Source organism: Pseudonaja textilis, chromosome 1 (genome assembly GCF_049901715.1).
Source record: "Pseudonaja textilis isolate UNSWEBS1 chromosome 1, rPseTex1.2, whole genome shotgun sequence".
In the NCBI taxonomy this organism is placed as follows: Eukaryota; Metazoa; Chordata; class Lepidosauria; order Squamata; family Elapidae; genus Pseudonaja; species Pseudonaja textilis.
This window is the reverse complement of record NC_141990.1, coordinates 39,082,135-39,103,042: the sequence shown is the minus strand read 5'-3', so window position 1 is coordinate 39,103,042 and position 20,908 is coordinate 39,082,135. Positions and strand designations below refer to the sequence as shown.

General features: G+C 36.6%; 2 protein-coding genes across 5 annotated transcripts in view; one reads left to right on the top strand and one right to left on the bottom strand.

The window, feature by feature from the left end:
- ZC3H6 (zinc finger CCCH-type containing 6) overlaps nucleotides 1-16,683 on the bottom strand; it is a 27,163-nt gene extending 10,480 nt beyond the window's left edge. Inside the window, exons 1-6 of one of the 4 annotated variants that reach the window (XM_087931641.1) lie at nucleotides 14,831-16,683; nucleotides 7,868-8,049; nucleotides 7,288-7,410; nucleotides 4,217-4,448; nucleotides 1,123-1,235; nucleotides 120-236 (exon numbers count right to left, since the gene is read on the bottom strand). In XM_087931641.1, coding sequence (XP_087787767.1) covers nucleotides 120-236; nucleotides 1,123-1,235; nucleotides 4,217-4,448; nucleotides 7,288-7,410; nucleotides 7,868-8,049; nucleotides 14,831-14,927 — 864 coding nt within the window. In that variant the 5' untranslated portion in view covers nucleotides 14,928-16,683. Of the gene's footprint in view, nucleotides 1-119; nucleotides 237-1,122; nucleotides 1,236-2,847; nucleotides 2,972-4,216; nucleotides 4,449-7,287; nucleotides 7,411-7,867; nucleotides 8,052-14,830 lie in introns of those variants that run through there. The other 3 variants (XM_026695921.2, XM_087931652.1, XM_026695923.2) reach the window with 3 other exon arrangements.
- LOC148127568 (endogenous retrovirus group K member 8 Gag polyprotein-like) lies at nucleotides 15,813-20,908 on the top strand. Its single transcript, XM_087921471.1, has 3 exons — nucleotides 15,813-15,911; nucleotides 19,203-19,356; nucleotides 19,980-20,908. The coding sequence occupies exons 1-3, from the start codon at nucleotides 15,813-15,815 to the stop codon at nucleotides 20,906-20,908; spliced, it is 1,182 nt and encodes a 393-aa protein (XP_087777597.1).

Genomic DNA, 20,908 nt, shown 5'->3' with positions numbered 1-20,908 from the left:
GAATGGATTTGGCAGAGTAAAATGATGTAACAAATAATTAAATTTTAAACTTTGAACAAACTAAAATAAAATCTATAAATTTCTTATTTTCAAAGAAAAAAGTACAATTATGCATTCACCTTAATACATCGGGCTTCTAAGAAATATTTACAAATTTGTTTTCCTTTGTGTTCCACTGTATGCTGGTTTATGAATGCCTGACTCATTGTTGGCCATTTCTTTATTGGCTTCATTTCCTGTTAAACAAAGGCTCCATTTTAATGTGGTTATTCACCAAAGGTCACTCAAAAACAAAATGGTCAAAGACAAGATAAAATACCTATGTCATGGTTAAACTATTTATTTATTAAATTTATTTTCCACCCAACTCATTTCAAATGACTCTGAGCAGTTTGCAGAATTAAAAGCATTAAAGAATTAAAGTCATAAAAGATAAATATTTCTAAAATAATAAAAATGAAAATTACAGTCAAAAATAGAACTATAGTTAAAAGATAGGGAGGGAGGGAGCAGGATGTGCAGAGGGGAGATAGGACTGCTTAATTCATCAACCATCTCCAGTGTGCTGCTCCTGTGTTGGAGCCCCAAAGCCATCTGATGGAACCAGGTCTTCAGGCCCTTATGGAAAGGTCAGAAAGTTGGGAGTCAATCATACCTCAGGGGGTAAGATCTTCCAATTTCCATGCATAGATACATGAACAATATTCTTATCATAAAGATACCAATGTTGGGTATAGCTGTGTAGAAGGTTTCCATTTTTATGAACAAGCAGGTAATAAAAAGCTACCTTGAAAATCAAAACCCAATAAAACTGATTTTTAAAAATGTTTTGTCTTTAAGTATTAGGGATATAAAAGTGAAAATTCAACCACTGGCTGCTCTCCAACCAAACTTTCCTGCCCTTAAACTCACCAGGATTATATCTGTATTAGTCTGATTTTGCAAATGCAGTTATCACTGACTATTAAAATTTATCTTTTAGTTATGTTACTTTTACTTTCATAATACAGTTAACAGTTCTAAGGCCACTGAAAGAAAAATAAAGCATTTTACACTTCAATTTTGAATTAAGCGTAATAAAACCACTATTTTAATGCAATAAACCATTTCCACTTAACTTACTTCCTCAGATCCTTTATTTATCCCTCTTCCTCTTCCACGATCTTTGCGTTTCAGTTTCTTTTGCATGCTGCGCCCTCGGCCGATACCATAACTATTGCTTATTTGTGTAGCACCTAAAAGATTACAAATTTCTGGATGAATATAATGATTTAATACATTACGGTGCAGAAGAAAAACTATAATACTTATATTTTTCTACTTAGTGATTATTCATTAAACTTAATATAGTGCCAACTTTTAAAGTGTCTTGGCAGTTTACAGTAAAGCAAATTTAAAATAATTAAAATAATAATAATAATAATAAAATAGGACACAAATAATATCCACTGATAAAGTTGACTATTAACTTAACTGTTAAGTCTGTTCAAGAAGATGACTTAAGGACTTTTTGAAAATAAATAAGGAAGTTGTATCCTTGAATTGAAAGAACTAGAGCAGCAATATAAAAGAATTGACCCTAAATGCCAGCAGATAGATTGCAGCAAAAGTAGGCAAGTATTTTCAGATGGACTGACTCGCTGTGGAGCTTCCTCTAGAAAAAGGAAAGTTTTTCTCTCAAATAGCATTGGCCCAAATCCATGTAGGAACAAATTGGCAACTAAAACATAATCTCTTTGTGTTCTTCTTGAGACCAGACTTCTAATTTCTGTACCAAATACAGATAGTCCTCAACTGACAACCACAATTAAGCCCAAAATTTATGTTGCTAAGTGAGAAATTTGTTAAGTGAGTTTTGCCCCCTTTTATGATTTTTCTCACAACATTTGTTAAGTGAATCACTGCAGTTCTTGAATGAGTAACATGGTTAAGTGAATCTGGTTATCTGGTTGACTTTGCTTGTCAGGTTGTAAAAGGGGATCACATGACCCTGGGACACTGCAACTGTCATAAATGTAAGTCAGTTGTCAAGCATCCATTTCGGCCTGTAACAGGCCAGGGAAGGCCTGCAGAGGGCTGAACGAAGCCTCAGAGGGGCGAATCCGGCCATAGAGACTCCATTTCAGCCAGCAACGGGCTGGAGGAAGCCTCTAGCAGAGTGATGTAGGAGGCTGTCCAGGCCAAAAACAAGGTATGTGGGGACCACATGCAGTCTCCCCATGCCCTGTTTTTGCTAGCAGAGACATCAAGGGCCAGTCTAGCTATTTCCAGGCCAGGTCCGCGGGCCAGATCTAAGAACCCTGCAGGCTGGATCCAGCCCGTGGGCCTTAAGTTTGACACCTCTGGCCTAGACCCTACTGACTTTCCAGAAATCTCTTAAAACATGGTTGTCAGCAGGCTTGGGGATCCAATGTAAATAGAGAATGTACTATAACTATGTGGACCTTAAATACACTCTCTCATTCACTCTGCAGTGAATATATTTATATTTATGTTTTTAATTTTAAAAGTTTTTAAGGCTCTGTTTTTAATTGTTTCAACTGTAAGCCATCCAGAGACATATCCATGAAGTGGACGGCTATATCAATTATATAGATAGACCTACTGCTATGTGACCATGTTAAGTTTATTTCCAAAATAATGCAGACTTTGATTACATTACCTCTGGCCTATTGCAATGTGCTTCATATAAAGTTGCCTTTGACAATATTCTGAAATGGGCTAGGAGGCTGCAGTTCATTTACTATCAAATACTGCATAAATGGAGTGTAAAACTCCCTTGCTAAACTAGGTACATGGCCTTATAATTTGTTTCTGAATTTAATCAAAAGTGCTGGCATTACTGACCTTTAAAGATTTGAAAGATTTATGGGCAGAATATTTAATGGATTGCTTCTGTATGAATCCATTGAATTGAAATAATTTTCAGAGTATTCTTTGTACATCTCAAAACTCCACAATCTGTATGGCTGGAATAAGAACATCTTTTTGATAAATTTATCTAGGCTTTATTTTTAAATAATTTTATTCAACTTATCAAAATATAAGATATAAACAAATGAACATACAATCTTGTTCATGTATAATCTTGCTTTATTTAATATTTAAATATTTTATTGCTATTTTTATAATTCTGGTCTGTGGTTTGTTGTTTATGTATTTTTACTGCTAGCTACGTGGGATCTTACAAATATGTTCTAAATAAACAAACTAATGTTATTACTAATCATTGAAGTCATTTTGATTACCAGCTATATAATTAAATGCAATCAACTACCCTTTAAGAAACAGTGCTTTCTGAAAATTGTCTATTCCCAATTTTAATGTCCTGGCAACTTAAATTTGGTTAAACAGTAAAGTAAGTATTCAAACTGTTTTTGAGGCAGGAAAAACTTAACTGTGCTTTTAATGTGCTTCTTCAAAGTATTAGCTGAGGAGCAGTTTGGAATCTTTTTGCGCAAGACTATTTAACCATTACACATAAGACTGAAGTTGCAAAATCAATTCATTTAATCCTCAAAGTTTCAGGCTTTTCAGATCCATGATTTATGTTTAATTTACAGGGCAAATACATTTCTGTAGAATGTCTAAACATATGACAGAATTCAAGAACTATATGGGAAAGGGACTTTTCAGCATTAAAATACCTGCTTTTACTATGTTTTCCTTTCCTTTAAAATAAAGGAATTCTCTGCTTTTCAACTAATTGTCAATTGAGCAGAGTTCTCTTTTCTTATGAAAAAGCATGCATCTCATTGAAAGGCATCAAAGAATGTGTATCAATGGCAAGAATAATGCTAGCCATTCTCAAGTTAACGTGCTTACAAAAATTACATTAACTGGACTTCAGGTAAAAACATTACACATATAATTCCTTTTTTATTAATATGTAATTGTCCTACTGGAATAATATAACTATGTGGTCTATGTTCTCTTATGTTAAGATTTCTGATAATAACAGAGTGAACCTTTTTGGATATAGGAAAGCAGTTTAGACTGGAAGACAAAAGCCATAAGGCTAATGAACCTATAAAAGTATAATTAAACTCACTGGAAATATAATGGTGGTATGATTAATGGTAAGGCGATTATTGACAGTTTTTACTGCCGCTAATGGATTAATAGTGAAGTTCTGTAATAATAAATGTGACTCTGTATTCCAGTCTACATAGATAGGTACAACTCAGATTTAATAGTTCTTTGATTACTCCCTTACCTTTGTGAATCCCTTTCATCCCTTGTTTCTTCCCTGGTTCTTTTGAAATCGGAGCTTCTAACTCATTAGTTTCTTTAGCTTGTCTATATTGCTTTAACTGGTCAGCAAAATCTTCTTTTTCATCTTCATTGTAGCCAAAATCATCACTGTAATTATCATAATCTTTGCTTTTTGATTTTTTATTATGCTGTGTCTTCTGTGAAGGGTTATATTTTCCTGAAATATGCCCGTGCTGGATAAAACATAAAGTTAATAAGCATAAAGCTCTAGTGTATAATGTAACAAGATATATCAAGATGCTACCTGAGATTTATCAGCATATATACTGTAGCATTTACTCTTCTAACATTTTCTTTACTGTAATTTTAAAAAATATACATATTATTCTTACAAATTTTCAAAAATGGAAGGAAACTGTTTCTAGTGATTACATCCAGACAAATTAACTGTTCCTGAGGCAAGATGTCTGCTCATTTTATTATGAGCATATAGTAGTGTTTAAAGATTGTAAAATGAAATACCGTAATTGGATTATTGCATGTCTTTTTCAAAATCAATGTTTTCCCCAAAATTGTATATACAATTCATGTAATGTGGGTTATAGAAGACAATACTTTTTCAAGCAAAGCAGATTCTTTCTCCATGTGAAGCTAACTGTATACTGTGTATCTAAGTAATTAAGATGGATAAGATAGTTTTAAAAGTCGTTAAAGAGCTCCTCTGAAACACAGATTTAATAGATTTGAATCAATATTTTGTTTGAGGTAAAAGTTACATGACTTTATTGAACATCATGGATACAAACACCTCTGGTACAAACATTTTTTCCTTATATCCTCTCTCCACTCTTTCTGGTGGGAGATAAAGATAGATATACAAGACCTGTACCTTCTTATCCTAGAGGTACTCTACTTTCATACCTTTTGTTTCTGCAATGTCAATTTCCTGTTTATACAGGAAAATAGTCAATTTGATGAATTCCAGAAAGAAGAAAAAGATCAGTATTACATTAAACTGTCTGAAAAATTTCCATTCTGGATTCCCTTTTTAATTTTTTTTAAATGTTGACATTAATTCCAATCATATTAAGATTGTGTGATTGCTGAAAATGTTAAATAGAAATGATTTGATTCAAATTAATTTGTTGAAGTGAAACACTTATTCCACTTTATTTATTTATAAAATTTATTATCCGTCCATTTTACCACAGGGCAACCTGAACAGCTTATAATCATTAAAGGTACACACATACACACACATACTTTAAAACAAATTAAAACAAGCCAGATATTACGATCCAATTAAAGATGGGGGGGCAGGATGGGAGGGAGGTGTGATCTGTTGTTAGTTGATCAACCCTCTCCACTATCCATTTTTGGATGTTCCCCCATTGGACCCCCAAGCTAGCTGGCAGAGCCAGGTCTCTGGGCTCTTATGGAAGGTCATGAGGATTGGGGTAAACCTGACACTGGGGGGAGGGGGTGGCGACAGCAAGATGTTCCAAAGTGCAAATGCAGTGGCAGAAAAGGTCCTTCTTCTGAACCTTGCCCGCTGGAATAAGCAGCCTGACAGGGCCTGCAGCATGCCGCCTCTGCTGGCATGGATGAGGTGGGGCAATCTCAGTGGAATGAAATGGTCCCTCAAGCAGCAGTGGATTAAGGCTCACTGGTGACTTAAGCACTGACAAATCTTGGTACCCCCCTTTGTACATATTGTACAAACAAAGCCATATTCTCAACTTTGTGGTCCTGTTCCCGTAAGTACATGCTTAGTCTGCTTAATGGTTAAGACACCGCTGCCCTCAAGTACCCTGAACCCTTACCATGAAGGACTGTACAGGTGATTACCAACACCTTGAATTGCACCTGGAAGCAAACAGGCAGTCAATGCAGCTCACAGAGCAGTGGTGTTCTATGGGCTGTTCTTCAATCCCAAGAACTGCCTGTCATCACACTCTGCAGCAGCTGTAGCTTCCAAACGCTCTTCAAGGGTAACTCATATAGAGTGTATTACAATAGTCCAGCGTGAGACTTTCTTATAAATTGAAGAACATAAGCTTTGAAATGTCTTTTTCTGTAAGAGATATTTATTGGATTTGCTCGTCTATTATCTCACATTAATATAAGTATCATATAAGTGTAACAGGCAGCTGAACAGTATTCATGGAAACTTGGTTAATCAACATTTATCTGCAGCTTCATTATACCCCATTACAAAAAATAGTATGGTAGAGAGATTAGATTACGAGAAATCCAAAATAATATCCATTTCCTTTCAAAATGTATGAATTAAATGAAGATTTTTATACTAATTGGGAAAAGGGCAGAAATAAAAATGTTTTCATTTTATTTTACTCACCTGAAAAAGGCTTGGAAATTTTACTCACTCCAAAAAGGTGACATTCTTTTTATAAGGTAGTCCTTGACTTACATCCGTTCGTTCAACGTTACGACAGCCATGGAAAAAGTGACTTATGACTTACTTACACTTATGGCAGTTATATTCCTGTGGTCACATGATTGCAATTTGATAGCTTGGCAACTAACTCACATTTATTGCTAGTTGCAGTTTCCTGTGATCATGTGATTGCAATTTGTAACCTATTTTGCCAATTTCTGCCAAAAAATGGCAAAATCACCCACTGGGGAAGTTGGTTTTCGTTAATGACCTTATGATTTGCTTAACAACTGCAGTGATTCATTTAAAGACTGCTGTAAAAATTATCATAAATTTGGGCCTGACTTAATTTATGACTGCAATGACTAATGACAGAAATTCTGGTCCCAATTCTGGTCGTAAGTCAATGACTACCAGTGTTATATTTACAGTACTTATCACTTACCTCTACATTGCGAAGAATAACAAACAAGGAATAAGAATTTATTTATGGAATATATAAAATATAATTACATATTTTGAAAAAATTATAGTGTACACATACACCCAAACTAATCAAATATAATTAATTCAAAAGAATAATTCACATATTTTGAGAAAAATGGGGATTACTTTGGGTAAGATTAAACAGCATGGAAAACTAAACAAAATGAAGTTCATTTTGAAAGCTGTACCTGAAGGAATGAAGTTTCATAATCTCTATAGAAAGCAGCTCCTTTCTTATGTGATCTTTCTATACGTTCAGCATCAGAGTCAATGCTATAGTCGGAACTATCATCACTAGAAGGTGAATTATGCTGAAAAGGAATAACATTATCATTTATACAATGATTGCTGTAGTATGATCATATTGTGTATATGTCTATGTGTGTGTGTGATTCCACACACATCTATGATTGAAATTACTACAAGAAAGTATATCTGAACAAAAATGAGTGTAAGCTAGGATTATACAAGGCAAACTGGCACAAGGATCAGTTTATCACCAATTAAGGTAGGTTGTGCATATATTTTTATGCAGTATTGGAACACTTAATGAGCCTTGCCAGTACACATTTTAGTTTACATGGGAGTAAGAATGTTAGAAGCAGCATGTGATGATGGCTCAGTGGACTGTTTTTCTAGGCTATTTTGCAGTCCTCACCTTTTCAAGGAGTTAATATTCAGTGACTTAATTAAAGCAAAAGCATTCCAGTATAGTTTTACTTATTAGTTAGAAATAAACTGCATAGCATGCTGAAGAATACTTCATACCTTGTGTTTATCTCGTCTTCTCCTTTTTGATTTTTTCTTCTCTTTTTCCTTTTTGCGCTTCTTTCGTGATTTCCTATGAGATTTTTCATTTTTAGGTTTATCTTCAACTTTTGTGCCTTTTTCTTCCTTATCTTCTTCAAGTCCAGCATCATCTATTTCACCATCTTCAAGTTCACCATCCTCTCTGTTTTAAGAAAGATAAAATAAGAATTTGAAAGATTGCAGGAAACAATGCAAAACTATTTTATATTCATGTGTCAGAATAGTTAGATGCATTTAAATATGCTCACCCTAAATTAGCATCTAGTGATATTTTTATTTTTATTTCATATTTCTAAATATTTCATATTTATTATATTTCTTATATCAGACCATACAATTTCAATTGCAATTTTAGTATTATTTTAATAAATGTAACTAATTCTCAAAATAGTTCAGAACTATATAATTCTCAATTACCAATATACATATAAAATATATTAACACAGGTAGTGCTTGACTATCACAATATGGACCAGATTTCTGGTTATATGTTTTTACAGTTGTAAGTCGAGACACCCATGACTGGACCTGATTTTTTTTAATGGAAGTTATTAAGCAAATCACTATGTCATTTTGCAAGCACCATGGTCATAAATGCAACCCATTCTTCCAAATGAGCAGTTTTTTCAGAAACCTGGCAAAATGTGACAAAAATTGCAGTCATGTGACTATGGGATGCTCCAACTGATGGTAAGGGCAAGCTGGTTGTTAAGCGCCTGACATGCAATCATGTGACAACAAGGATGTATGCTTGTATGTGGGATGGCATTTTGTGATGGTCAGAAGTACCTTATGGGCTGTTAAACACTGATCTGGGCCCATCATAATTTTTTGTTGTTAAGCAACTGGTCATAAGGGACTACTTATAGAAGATTGCAGAAAGTAATAAAACTAATAGACTAAAAAACCAACATTACAAATTATTTAGATCTTTCTCAGTGGCACAATCATTACAATATCTGCTAGAAGATTAAGATATTCTGATTTAAAATCTGGAAGAAATGTTTTTTGAGATAGTGAAGTGCAATGATTAAGCTGTGACACTATATGTGAAGAGACCTGTTTCTATTCCTACTCTTAGCCCTACACCAAAAATTGTTGTTGTGGGCCAAAAGTACACTTTGTACTAAAGTTACAAATACATGCCAGATAAAAATATTATTGCTAAAGAAATAACGAACTAAATAATTATCCATTTATTTTATAATATATAATTATATAATTACAATATATGTAAATATCTGTAATTATGAAATATTATATATTATATAAACAGATTAGTACCCAATTAAATAGGCCAAATAGTATTTTAATGTTGCTGTTATATTTCCTTTGTTTGAAAGTTACTTTACATAAATTATAGTTATTATTTTATTTATTTTACTTTTGCTGAACTCAAGACAGCATATACACTAATGCTCCCACTTCAGATTTTCCACAGAACAATCTTGTAAGATGACTAAGAGCTTGACTGATCCAAAAATTACTCAATTGGCTTTCATGCTTAAGGGAAGTAGTAGACTATCTTCAGGTTTCTACCAAGCACCTTAGTTCTACTGTATACCAAACTGACTCAAACAAAATTAAACTGTATTAACTTGCATTTTTTTCATGTCTGTTTATAATTCATGCTTTTAAAATTGTATTAAGGGAACATTTTTGGCATAGTTTTCTATGGTACAACCTAAGTTAAGGTTAGTGTAGATTTTAAGAATATCAGAGGTACTATGTTGAAAATATGGAACATATATAAACCATGACTGTGCCTGAAAATGTCTTTATCTCAGCATAGGAAACATACAGGAAAGAAACAATACGTAAAGAAAAATGATTAAAATACTGAGATATTATACTAATAATACTAATAATCAACATTCAACTGAATTCAGAAATTTTCTTGCTGCGATTAATGGACAGTTAATTAAAAAAGAGCCATGGAAGATTATTTTTATGTATGATTCCTGCTGTAATACTTTTTTATATGCACAAAAATGGAAAGACTCCAAAATACCCATAATGGAAGAAAGATGACAGAACTAGCAAAAATGGCAAAAATAATTTGTTTGATCAACAACTATATTTAGCAGTGCCTGGAAACCCTTATGGACTTTTTGCTTGGAAAAAAAAAAAGAAAAATGAACTTGGGATTTATGAGTCTGACTGTTAGAAAGGAAAGCTTACAGAAAGAAGGAAACCATGATGTGAGAGTAAAATATAAATGCATTTATAACTGCTATCAAAAAGATTAGAAGTTGCTTTATAATCTTTTCTTTCTTTTTCTTTTCTATTCCCTCTATTTTCTTATTCATTATTCTTTGTTTCTTTGACTTTTCTCATATTTGAATTGTTTTTATCTTATTAAAAAGTTCTTCAATATATATATATATACACACATATACATATATATATAATTTAAAACATATTCAAAGATAGATAAAACAGCAACTGGAGCCACTACTGCTTTATTTTTTGAGAATGCACTTTGTGGGGCCCTGAGAAAGTTCCAGAAATACAATAGCAATAGCACTTAAACTTATATACCGCTTTATAGTGCTTTACAGCCCTCTCTAATTGATCTAGAGAATCAGCATATTGCCCCCACAATCTGGGTCCTCATTTTACCTACCTCGGAAGGATGGAAGGCTGAGTCAACCTTGAGCCTGGTGAGATTTGATCTGCCAAATTACAGGCAGCTGGCTGTAAGCAGAAGTAACCTGCAATTACTGCACTCTAACCTCTGTGCCACCTAGGCTAAGATAAGTTTGCAGATGGTATTTTATCATATTTGCCACTATTTTCATAATTACAATATTTTAGAAAATTCATTTGGTTAGGAAATTTGTCAATCATTATAAATGGGTTAGCAGGTATACTGTTATTTATAGACACCAGATACTTCAGAATATAATTATGCCTTGTAGTTTATAATAATGTACTCCAAAACCAAATCTATTTACTACTGGATAAACTAAGCATAGATCTCACACATTAGTAAACGATGCCTAAACCTATAGCAAAAGCTAGTATGATATTCTGACAAAGATCTCCTATTCTTACAAATACCCTTTATTTTCACAATTAGGAAGGGGTACAGAGTTACAGCTACATTTGAAGAACAAAGTGTTCTAGGTCATAACAGACAAGTTTAATTCCCTTACTTTTCACCCTTACTTAAATTGGCCTTCTCCAAATTGGTACTCTCTAGATATGATGGACTATAATTCCCAGAATTCCATATCAACTTCTGGGATTTGTAATCAAATACGTCTGGACAATATCAAGTTGAAGAATGCCAATTTAAAATGCACACAGAGCTAGGGAAACTTTAGAACAAAGGAAAAAAAAATATTCAACACAGCTAATGGAAACATTGGCACAGCTGGCAGAGAAACAGGATGTGTTCAGAAAAGTGACTTAGCTTAGCCATGCAATAAGCTCCCTAAGGTATAAACAAAATCATCCTTGGCAGCTTTAGGCTACAGTTATATAAGATTCTTAATTTATAAGTATTCAGATGTATTTAATATATCCAGCTTCCAAAGTGAAGTTACACAAGATGACCTTTTCAAAATGTAAGAAACTGTAATTATGTCTTTAATGTAATAGTTACTTAACAATACACTGACTGTAGGAACTTAATTGATGTAATTTTAATCTATAGTTTAGACATACAATAACTTTATATACAGTATTTAAAGTACAAAGTATACTTTTGCCACATTGTCTCTGTGTGTGTGTGTGTGTGTGTGTGTGTGTGTGTGTGTGTATCTATATATCATATTACAAAAGCAGAGTAACAGTGTAACAAGAAGATATCTTATATTGTTACTGAGAAAAATATTGTTTTGAAGCCAAATTTCCAAAACCTATTTAACTTCATCCTATTAATAAAGATTTTAAAAATATTTAATGCGATAGAAAGTAAACAATGAAGATAAAAAAAAATCTACTTTCCATTATTTCAATTGAACTCTATAAAACTACACTATAAAGTTTTGCAACTTTGAAACTACATCAATTTTTTAAACTAATAAACTAAAACATGATAATTAATAACCGAGAAAGGCTTTTTCCAAATTTTTAATGCAAACTTTAACCAAACTTAATTACTAATTTGAAACATTTAAATTATATAAAAATATTAAACAGTTCATGTGATGTATTAATTTTCAAAAAGGAAACTAATTTAACTCTGACAACCATAGAAGTACCAAATATTCCCATGTAGCTCTAAATTTTTATGGTATCTTCTAAGACTTCAATATTATTAACTTCTATGGAATATAATACTTGGGATTGTCACTGCTATTTCTATACTTTTGAACAGATGCTAATAGAATTTCCTTTGTATCTTAAATTCCAAATTATTTTATATTATGAAAACAAAGATTGATGTATGCATATTTGGGAAGTGTATTAGCAAATGGATAATTAAAGTCATTGAGTTAATGTTTAAATACTTAAATGTTAAACCAATTACACATGAATAAGCTATATTTAAATTTTAAGCTTTGTACGTTATCTCAATTTATTTATAAACTCTCATGTAGAAAAATAGTCAAGAAATGCAGTTTCAGGGAGTTACCAGTGAATGGTTTAAGCATTTATCTTATCTATTCCAGATATATTTAGTTATGTCAGTACAAAAATAGAACAGGAGAATGGGCAACTAAGATGGGCCATAGTCACAGGTTAAATAATTGAGACCTGTCTCTAGATCATTTTATTGAAACAAAATGAGAGCTCTCTTGAAATGAAAAGAGCACATCCCTTTGTTTCCTTCAAAATGTTACATGGAAGTCAGTGAACAAGATAACTCCATTCTATTTGAAATACCATAGTTGAATGTGGACTTTCACTACTTGTTTTGAGATTACTGACTTTTCTAATAAGAGAGAAGGGGGTGGGTGGGAGGGATGGAGATAGATTGCCTGGAAAGGCTCCTACTTCAAAATAAGGAAGTACAACTCTTGTCTATTATTCTGTCAAAAATAATTAGGTAATCTCAACTTTAAAGTTATCTACTTAAAATGTGTTTCATTGATTAGACATCTTGAAGGTTAAAAGGAAAGAATATATTGCATTTATCATGATTAACAGGAATAATTTAATTAGGGCCTATTTTACAAAATCATACAATTTCTAAGCTTTAGGTGTCTTTCGACTTAGTATAATTCCACTTATCTAAACAGATCCACTTATAGATTTAGATTGGCTGGTCAACATCAATATACTACATGAATAATTTTTAATTTTTTTTGTCCAATTGTATAGAAAAAAGTTTGGCATGCATCTTGTATTTATTATTGAAGTTTGTCACTTATCTGTGAGTTGTATGGTATTTTGTTCTGGTTCTACTAATTAACATGCAAATCTTGCTGGACAGTTCAGTTTAGGCTAATACAGGTAGTCCTCGGTTTACGACCACAACTGAGCCCATAATCTGTGTTGTTAAATCAGATATTTGTTAGGTGAGTTTTGGCTCAATTTTATGACATTTCTTGCCACAATTAAGTGAATCATTGCAGGTGATAAGCTAGTAACACCTTTTTAAAGTGAATATGGCTTCTCCATTGACTTAACTTGTCAGAAAGTTACAAAGTGATCCCATGACTTTGGGACACAGCAACTGTTGCAAGTATGAACCAGTTGCCAAGCATCTGAATTTTGATCACATGATCATGGGGAGGCTACAAAGTCATAAGGGTAAAAAATGGTCATAAGTCAATTTTTTCAATGCCTTTGTAACTTTGAACAGTCACTAAATGAACCGATGTAAATCCAGGATCACCTGTATTAAAAGTAACAATGCTGTACTGCAGTATCCATTTTGAAATATCCACTGTTTAATCAACAATTTAAAACAATGTAACTACAATAGTGAAGAAGTGGTGATCTGAAGGCATGATATATAAGGCCCAGACCTGATTCACTGTAGCTATTGGGCAAGTCATTTGAATTGCTATTCTCCTTGGTATTCCTATTTGTAGAAGAGGGGAAAAGGCTATATCCTACTTACTGTGTTGCTGCATGAATAAGGGATTATGTAATGTTTTGTATCACTTTCATAAAACAGCATTGTACATACTTGTGGAGGGACACCAGGATTATAGGAAACTTGTCTGTTAATGGAACCTCCACTACAAATCTTGATGTAAAGAAATTTTTTGCATACATGTTGGAAAATGTGGGAGAAATAATTTCAGGTTTCCACATGTTTAAAAACAAATTAGTGAAGAAAGCCTTATCTGTATGAAAACAAACATTTGCACAGAGACACGGAGAAAGAGAGAAGGAGAGAGAGAGAGAGAGAGAGAGAGAAGGAGCAGGACCTCAAACCAAAAAATGCCTCTGGTTTATTAGATTATGGAATTAGAATTGTAAACTGCCAAAGAGAAAAATATGACAAAACCTCATATATACACACATACAAAAATGAGTTCCAGTTAATGTGTAAGGTGTATACATTGTTATACAGCTTCATATATGTTACATATATGAAGGGATACAGTCTGCCTTTGAGTTCAAATGGCAATGAGACAGGGGATTAAGAACAACGGTGACATTACACATAGCCAATGTATAGTGCATTTTATGAAAAAAAATGTAAAAAAAGGAAATGTAAAAAAAATGCATGCAAAATGCACCTTGAAGTTATTACCCACCCATAAAAACATCCTTGTAGCTAGACTAAAAAAAAAAAACCCACCCCTACCTCAGTCTGAAGGTGACTTTCCCCCATACAATGCTAGACATTTTTTTCCTTAAATTCACCTAGGCACATTTAAGACATCGTTATTATTACCACCACCACCACCATCATCATCATCATCATATAGCATACCATCATTCTTAGTTATTATCACTGTTAATTATCACCATTGAGAAGCGGAGAGAGAAAGAGAAAGAGAAGAACGTTACTCGACCTTTCGTCCCCTGCATGTTGCCTGTCAGAGTCGGGCATGTTTTGGTCAAGAACTGGGTTTGGGGGCTTGGAGAATAGGCTTTCAAAGGCCATTGTGCTGGCTGTGCCTGTGTGCAGGGAGGAGGAGGAGGAAGGGGGGAGGAAGGCAGGACGCTGCTGCCAGTCGTAGGGCGCAGGGAGAGGTGGAGGCGGCGCGCACTCGTGCGCACACACAAACACACACACACAGACACACAAACGAGGGAGCGGCGGCGCTGCGTCTACAGGGCTGGACGACGCGAGGTGTCCCCTCCGTGCTGCGGCGAACGAGACTTCTCTCACGGGCTTACTGAATTGGGGGGAACACAAACATAAGCTACGCAGAGGGGCATTTTTTTTTTTTAACGGCCGCTCAAGGGGAGACTGTCCTGCACCTCTCGGGGAAAAAAGGAGATGGGAGATAAAGGCAGCTTATGAGGAGGAGTTCGGTACACACAGACCATACGGAGGAAGGAGGCAGCAGGAAGAAACAGGCAGAGCGGAAGGGAGGAAGACGGGACACGTTGGCCGGAGAGATGAGCTGCTCTGATTATGTCTTCCTTACAAACATGGCGCCCGCCCACTCGCTCACTACAAGAGAGAGAGAGAGAAAGACGGGAAAAAAGGGGGACCAATGGCGCGCGCGAAATGGATGGGGGTGGGGGCGGAGGTTGGACACGCTCACAAAATGGCGGCGGTTGGCGTCGCTCACAAAGCGCCGAGCAAGGCTAGGTAGGGAGAAAAACAACAGCCAGCTTCTCCCTGGCAGCTTTCGGGTCGCCGTGATCGATGCGGCGTTTGGTTGCGCGCTCTTCGGTGCCTCGTTGTCGTCATCGGATATAGGAAAGGTTTCCCCGCCTGCCATTGGCTCACGCTGCCGAGGGCAAGATGCCCGTTGGGCGCGCTAGGGAAAAAAAAAAGGGGGGGGGGGAAGCAAAAAGCGCGCGCGCCTATACGGCGATGGCGCAATCGCTCTCTGAGGGGATTGAGTACTACAGCCGCGTGGAGCGGTGCTTCTCTTGGTGGCGCCTTGGCTTGAGAGCAGGACGAGAGGGGAACGTAGTTGTACAAGAAAAGCAGGGAAAATGATTGTTTAACTTATGGTCAGTCCCTACTCACGCTCAATAAAGTAGGACTGCACTAAAAACGGGAAATGGGTTCGCTCAAATGTTCGGAAAAGGCAAGGGCAGAACTATCAGCGTCAGGCTTGGTTACTTTTTAGATAGGAGATCACTAGGAAATCTTAAACTGTAGCTTGGATTGAGAAATAAAATTAAATACCCCGGATTCCTGGAAGAAGCGAAGGGCAAGCTTTCTTGGTGTCTCTGTTACTGTCAAATAAGCAATATCTTTGTGTCCATCCTGTCACCAGGAGCTGAACTGTTTAGTATATTTTACCTTTTAGTACTTCATCCATTTTTATATTGCAGGTACCTGGCTTGACCTTTGACACTGCAACACCCAGTCCTCTAAAAGTTTTATCAAATTTTAACTTTTTGAGATGACAGATTATTAAGTGATTGGAGAACCATAGTGCCGATTACTTAATTTTAACCATATTTGAATGAAGTAAAATATTTTGTACTACATGCTTACCTAATAAAGGTTGTATGTCTGAAGCAAGCTCAATCCTTACTGAGTTCCTGAAAACTTTTTTTTGTGTGCAACAGTATGGAAGTGGTTTGCCATTGTCTTTTCCCAGGATATTTTTCTAACCTTCCAGTCTAGCCTATAGTTCTGATCTATTTAATTTTATTTATTTATTAAATTTATATCCTCCCAATTCCCAGCAACTCTTGAGTAACTGCCCAATTCCCAGCAACTCTTAAAAACATCTAAAAATAAGTAAACAACAACAAAACAAAAATGACAAAATTGGATGAGAACAAAGAAAAAAGCAACCCCCACAATTAAGGAGAGTTTCAATGGCCCTTGCTTGGGTCAAGATTGAGTTCTTCAGGGCTCTTTGAAACACCACTAGGGTGGGGGATATTTGAATCTTAAGAAAGATATTGCTACAGAGAAGTGCTTCCAGAGTCCTGATAGATGCATTGTTTAATCAAAGGAACCTGGAGTATGCCAACCCTGTCAGAATGACTGTACAGATAACAATCAGCTATTTGAATCACACCTGGAAGCAAACAGACGACTAACACAACTAGCACAAAGGTGTTATATGGAAATTCCAAGGCATGCCCATCACTGCTCGTGCCTCTGCATTTTGGACCAGTTGAAGCTTCTGGGTGATCTATGAGGGCACTTATATATAGAGTACATCTCAAAAGTCAAGCGCTGAGCTGACCGGGACATGAGTGACGATCTGAATTTATAAACCAATTTATGCTTTATGGTAGTTACTCAACCAAATTCTACCATCTAAGCCAGTGGTGGGTAACCGGTGGTCTGCAGCCCACTGGTGGTCCGCGAGAAAATTTTGGTGGTTTGCAGAGAAATGTCACCCCCAGAGTAATTAAACCAGGCTGCGTAGGAACACAAGGCTGCACTGCCCACTCCTTACCTGGTAAATTTGCCTGCTAAGTTGCTATTTTTTCTTTTCTCCAACCATCAGCTGTTCTGCTGTGCTGGTAGATTTAGATTAGCTAGAAAGCAGGAAACCATTGGATTTTTTGCTTTCTAGATAATCTTTAGATCTTTGGCTCTGCTTTTAAGTCTTCTTTAGGGCTGAAGTTTCTATTATTCAGTGCAGACTCAGGTAGCCTATGGCAGATAGATAGATCTCTGAATGAATCTGATTCTATGAGCAACTCAATCTGCCTGCTTGCTTTGCCTGATTTTGGGTAAAAGTTGCTCTTTTTAATAATAAAGAACATCAGTATTTATATATATGATGTTAATTTTGTGAGTTTGCTTGCAAGCAAATTTTATGTGACAGACTCAGGTAGCCAATGGCAGAATGGTAGATTTCTGAGTGAATCTGTGATTTTGTGAGCAACTCAATCTGCCTGCCTGCTTTTCCTGATTTTGGGTAAAAGTTGCTCTTTTTTTTATAAAAAATTCAATATTTACATAAATATTTATAATATTTACATACAAGCCATGCCCAGCCAGTCACATGACCACCAAGCCACACCCACAAATTAGGCCACGCCCATAGAAACGGTGGTTAATAACTTTGAATCCCACCCCTGCCTCTGTGTGTGTCTCTGTGTGTGTATGAGAGAGAGAGAGAGAGAGGTTAGATCAGATCTCTCTCTCTCTCTCCCACCAATGTCAGCAAGCCACTGTCAGTCAAAATTCATATTAGTGGTCCCCAGGATTTAAAATTATGAGTTTGGTGGTCCCTGAGGTCCAAAAGTTTGGTGAACTCTGATCTAAGCATCTTGGTATTTCATGGAGAAGCTGGCTCATAATGGTGGAGGTCCATTTGATGCAGGCAGTGGCTACATCTGAATTGTAGAAATTGCCTCAAGAAGCTACATTAGAATATTTAACAGTCTTTCAGAAATTGATGAAAGCTTTTTTTATGAGAAAAGCTATATTTTCCAAGGAATGTACATTTATTTGGCATATTTTTTTAGCTGTTGTATCTGCTTGCTATGCAATATTATTATTTCTTTTAATTGTTATTCAGGCTATGTTATACTCCAAAGAAATATAACTGAAAACATTTCACTCCATAATAATTTGCCTTATATGTAATATTACAGGTTGTCAGAGATAATAAAGAATGAAGTTCTACATAGATAAATAAGAGCCTTTCCATGCCATCATTTGTTGCAATATACTGTTACGCTAAACGTTGTAAAAGTGATGGATGGACAATGGAATGTTGCCATGTGATACTGAGGAAACGAAAGTTATATGGAGAAACGAGAGTTATATGGGAGAAACGAAAGTTATGGAGAGAAGAATGACTGGGCGGGGCTAAGAAGTAGGAGCAATAAGACACCAGCTATGGTATAGGTTTGCATTAGCATAATTATGTAGAAAGCTTCTTTGTCTCTGCTATGACGTGTGCATGTAGCCTATAAAAGGAGTACCCACCATTATTAAAGTGCCTTTTTCATCCCGAGTAAACACTGTGCCGTGTGTTTATTTATTTATCATGAGAAGGCCCAGGGCTCTGAGTTCAGACCCTGTCGTCGCCAGGAGGCAGGCAGTGAAAAGCCACAACTGGTGACCCCGACGTGATCCAGCAGGACGAGCCAGCTGCACCCCAGGGATGCCGTTTGGTGTTACGGGTCCCTCCCCAGGAATCTTCTGCAAAGAAGACATCCTCCCTTAATCAGGGACGCCGTTCGTATTACGGGTCCCTCCCCAGGAATCTTCTGCAGAGAAGACATCCTCCCTTAATCAGGGACGCCGTTTGTGTTACGGGTCCCTCCCCAGGAATCTTCAGCAAAGAAGATATCCTCCCATAGCAAAGCTGCATCTGGCTGCATCCTTCACAACGTGGAAAAGCCACAACTTCACAGCACGACTTTCAGGAAGAAGTGTGCTGCCCTGACTCTCATCTTACGCACTGGAGATCAGCAAGCGCATCGTAAGTATGGGCTCCCCAATTTCGAAGACTCTGTCCAAGCATGTGGAAGAGCTTCACTTTTTAGTCAGGAAGGCTACCCAGTCGCAGAAAATTAACGGCACAACGATCTATCCTATATCTAAAAAGGCCATCACTAAATTTCTTGTGTTTCTTCAAAAAAATTGCCCCGCTTATCCAGAAGGTGGCACTCTAAAACAATCTATTTGGGAAGAAATAGGAAAATACATCCACGAGCCTCCGTGAGCCCCCCCTGAAATCCTTTACGCCTGGAGAGCTCTTATGAATGCTATTAATATTCTTTATCCTCCCTCTGACTTAATTCCTGATCCAATTCTTGATCAAACTTCGGATCAGCCTCCTCCATCTTCTAAAAAACCCACGCCTCTATCCCTTCCATCCCTGCCTTCTTCAGAAAAAACTTCTCCACCTCCTGCTGTGTATCCCACTCTCCCCTCCTCCCCCCAACTCCCCACCCCCCCCTGTTTCTGATGTTAACCCTATCCACTCCAATGATCCTCCTGATCTTCCTGCCTCCTTGCCTGTTCGTAATACCTTTCAGGAAGCACTGATTCAAGGAAAAATAGATCCGGAGGACCTCTCTTGTTTTCCCATGGTCCTCCAAGCCCCAGCAGGTGGTGGAAATGCAAATCCTGCCCCTCAATATGTTCCTATGGAGTGGGATCTCATGAAAGAACTCAAATCCGCCTCTGCCAAATATGGCCTTAAGTCACCCTATGTTAGGGCCTTGTTAGAAAACATTTCTAATAATCATAATATTCTTTTCTCTGAATGGCAAATGATGGCTTCTCTGCTTTTAACATCTTCCCAACTTGCCGCTTGGCACAATGACTATCGTTTAGCTGTTCAATGTGCTGCAGCAGCTGGCCTCCCTCAGGCCGTTACCCTAGACCACCTCCTTTGTCAGGGAGCCATCCGTACCCCACAGGATGAGATTCAGATGGGAGCAGAGGGTTATCCCATCATGAGAAATGCCGCTTTAAATGCCTTTCGCAGGGTCCCTGATCCTTCTCAACCTTCTTTGTCTTTCAACAAAATTCTTCAAGGACCTTCTGAGCCATACACTTCTTTCATTGATCGGTTATCAGAAGCTCTCAACCGGCAAATAGACAACCCCCAAGCTCAAGCTGAACTTCTTGCCAAACTGGCTGTTTCTAATGCTAACGCAGACTGTCAGCAAGTTCTGAAACCTCTTCAATCCATTCCCCATCAGACTATCGCTGACTATATCACAGCCTGCCAAAACGTAGGGACTGAAGCTCACCGTGCATCTGCTCTTGCTTCAGCTTTAACCTCTTCTTTTGCAATGACTGCCTCTCGCTCTGGTAATTGCTACAACTGTGGAAAACCTGGTCATTTCCGCTCCCAGTGCTGCTCACGAGGGGGCGGCGGGGCACCAAAGGGACGAAGCCCCCCCGCTCCCACTCCGAGACCAAAAACAATCTGCCCTAGGTGCCGCAATGGCTATCACTGGGCCAGTCAATGTTGTTCCAATCCTTCCCCTTTGTCTCAACCCGAACCTTCGGAAAACTAA

What these genes read in the sequence shown, in the direction of transcription:
- LOC148127568 (XM_087921471.1), top strand. Translation starts at nt 15,813, where the DNA reads ATGGCGCAATCGCTCTCTGAGGGGATTGAGTACTACAGCCGCGTGGAG. An exon ending in GAGCAGGACGAGAGGGGAAC is followed by an intron (nt 15,912 to 19,202) that starts GTAGTTGTACAA and finishes GTCCCTCCCCAG; the next exon opens with GAATCTTCAGCAAAGAAGAT. An exon ending in TGGAGATCAGCAAGCGCATC is followed by an intron (nt 19,357 to 19,979) that starts GTAAGTATGGGC and finishes TGGTCCTCCAAG; the next exon opens with CCCCAGCAGGTGGTGGAAAT.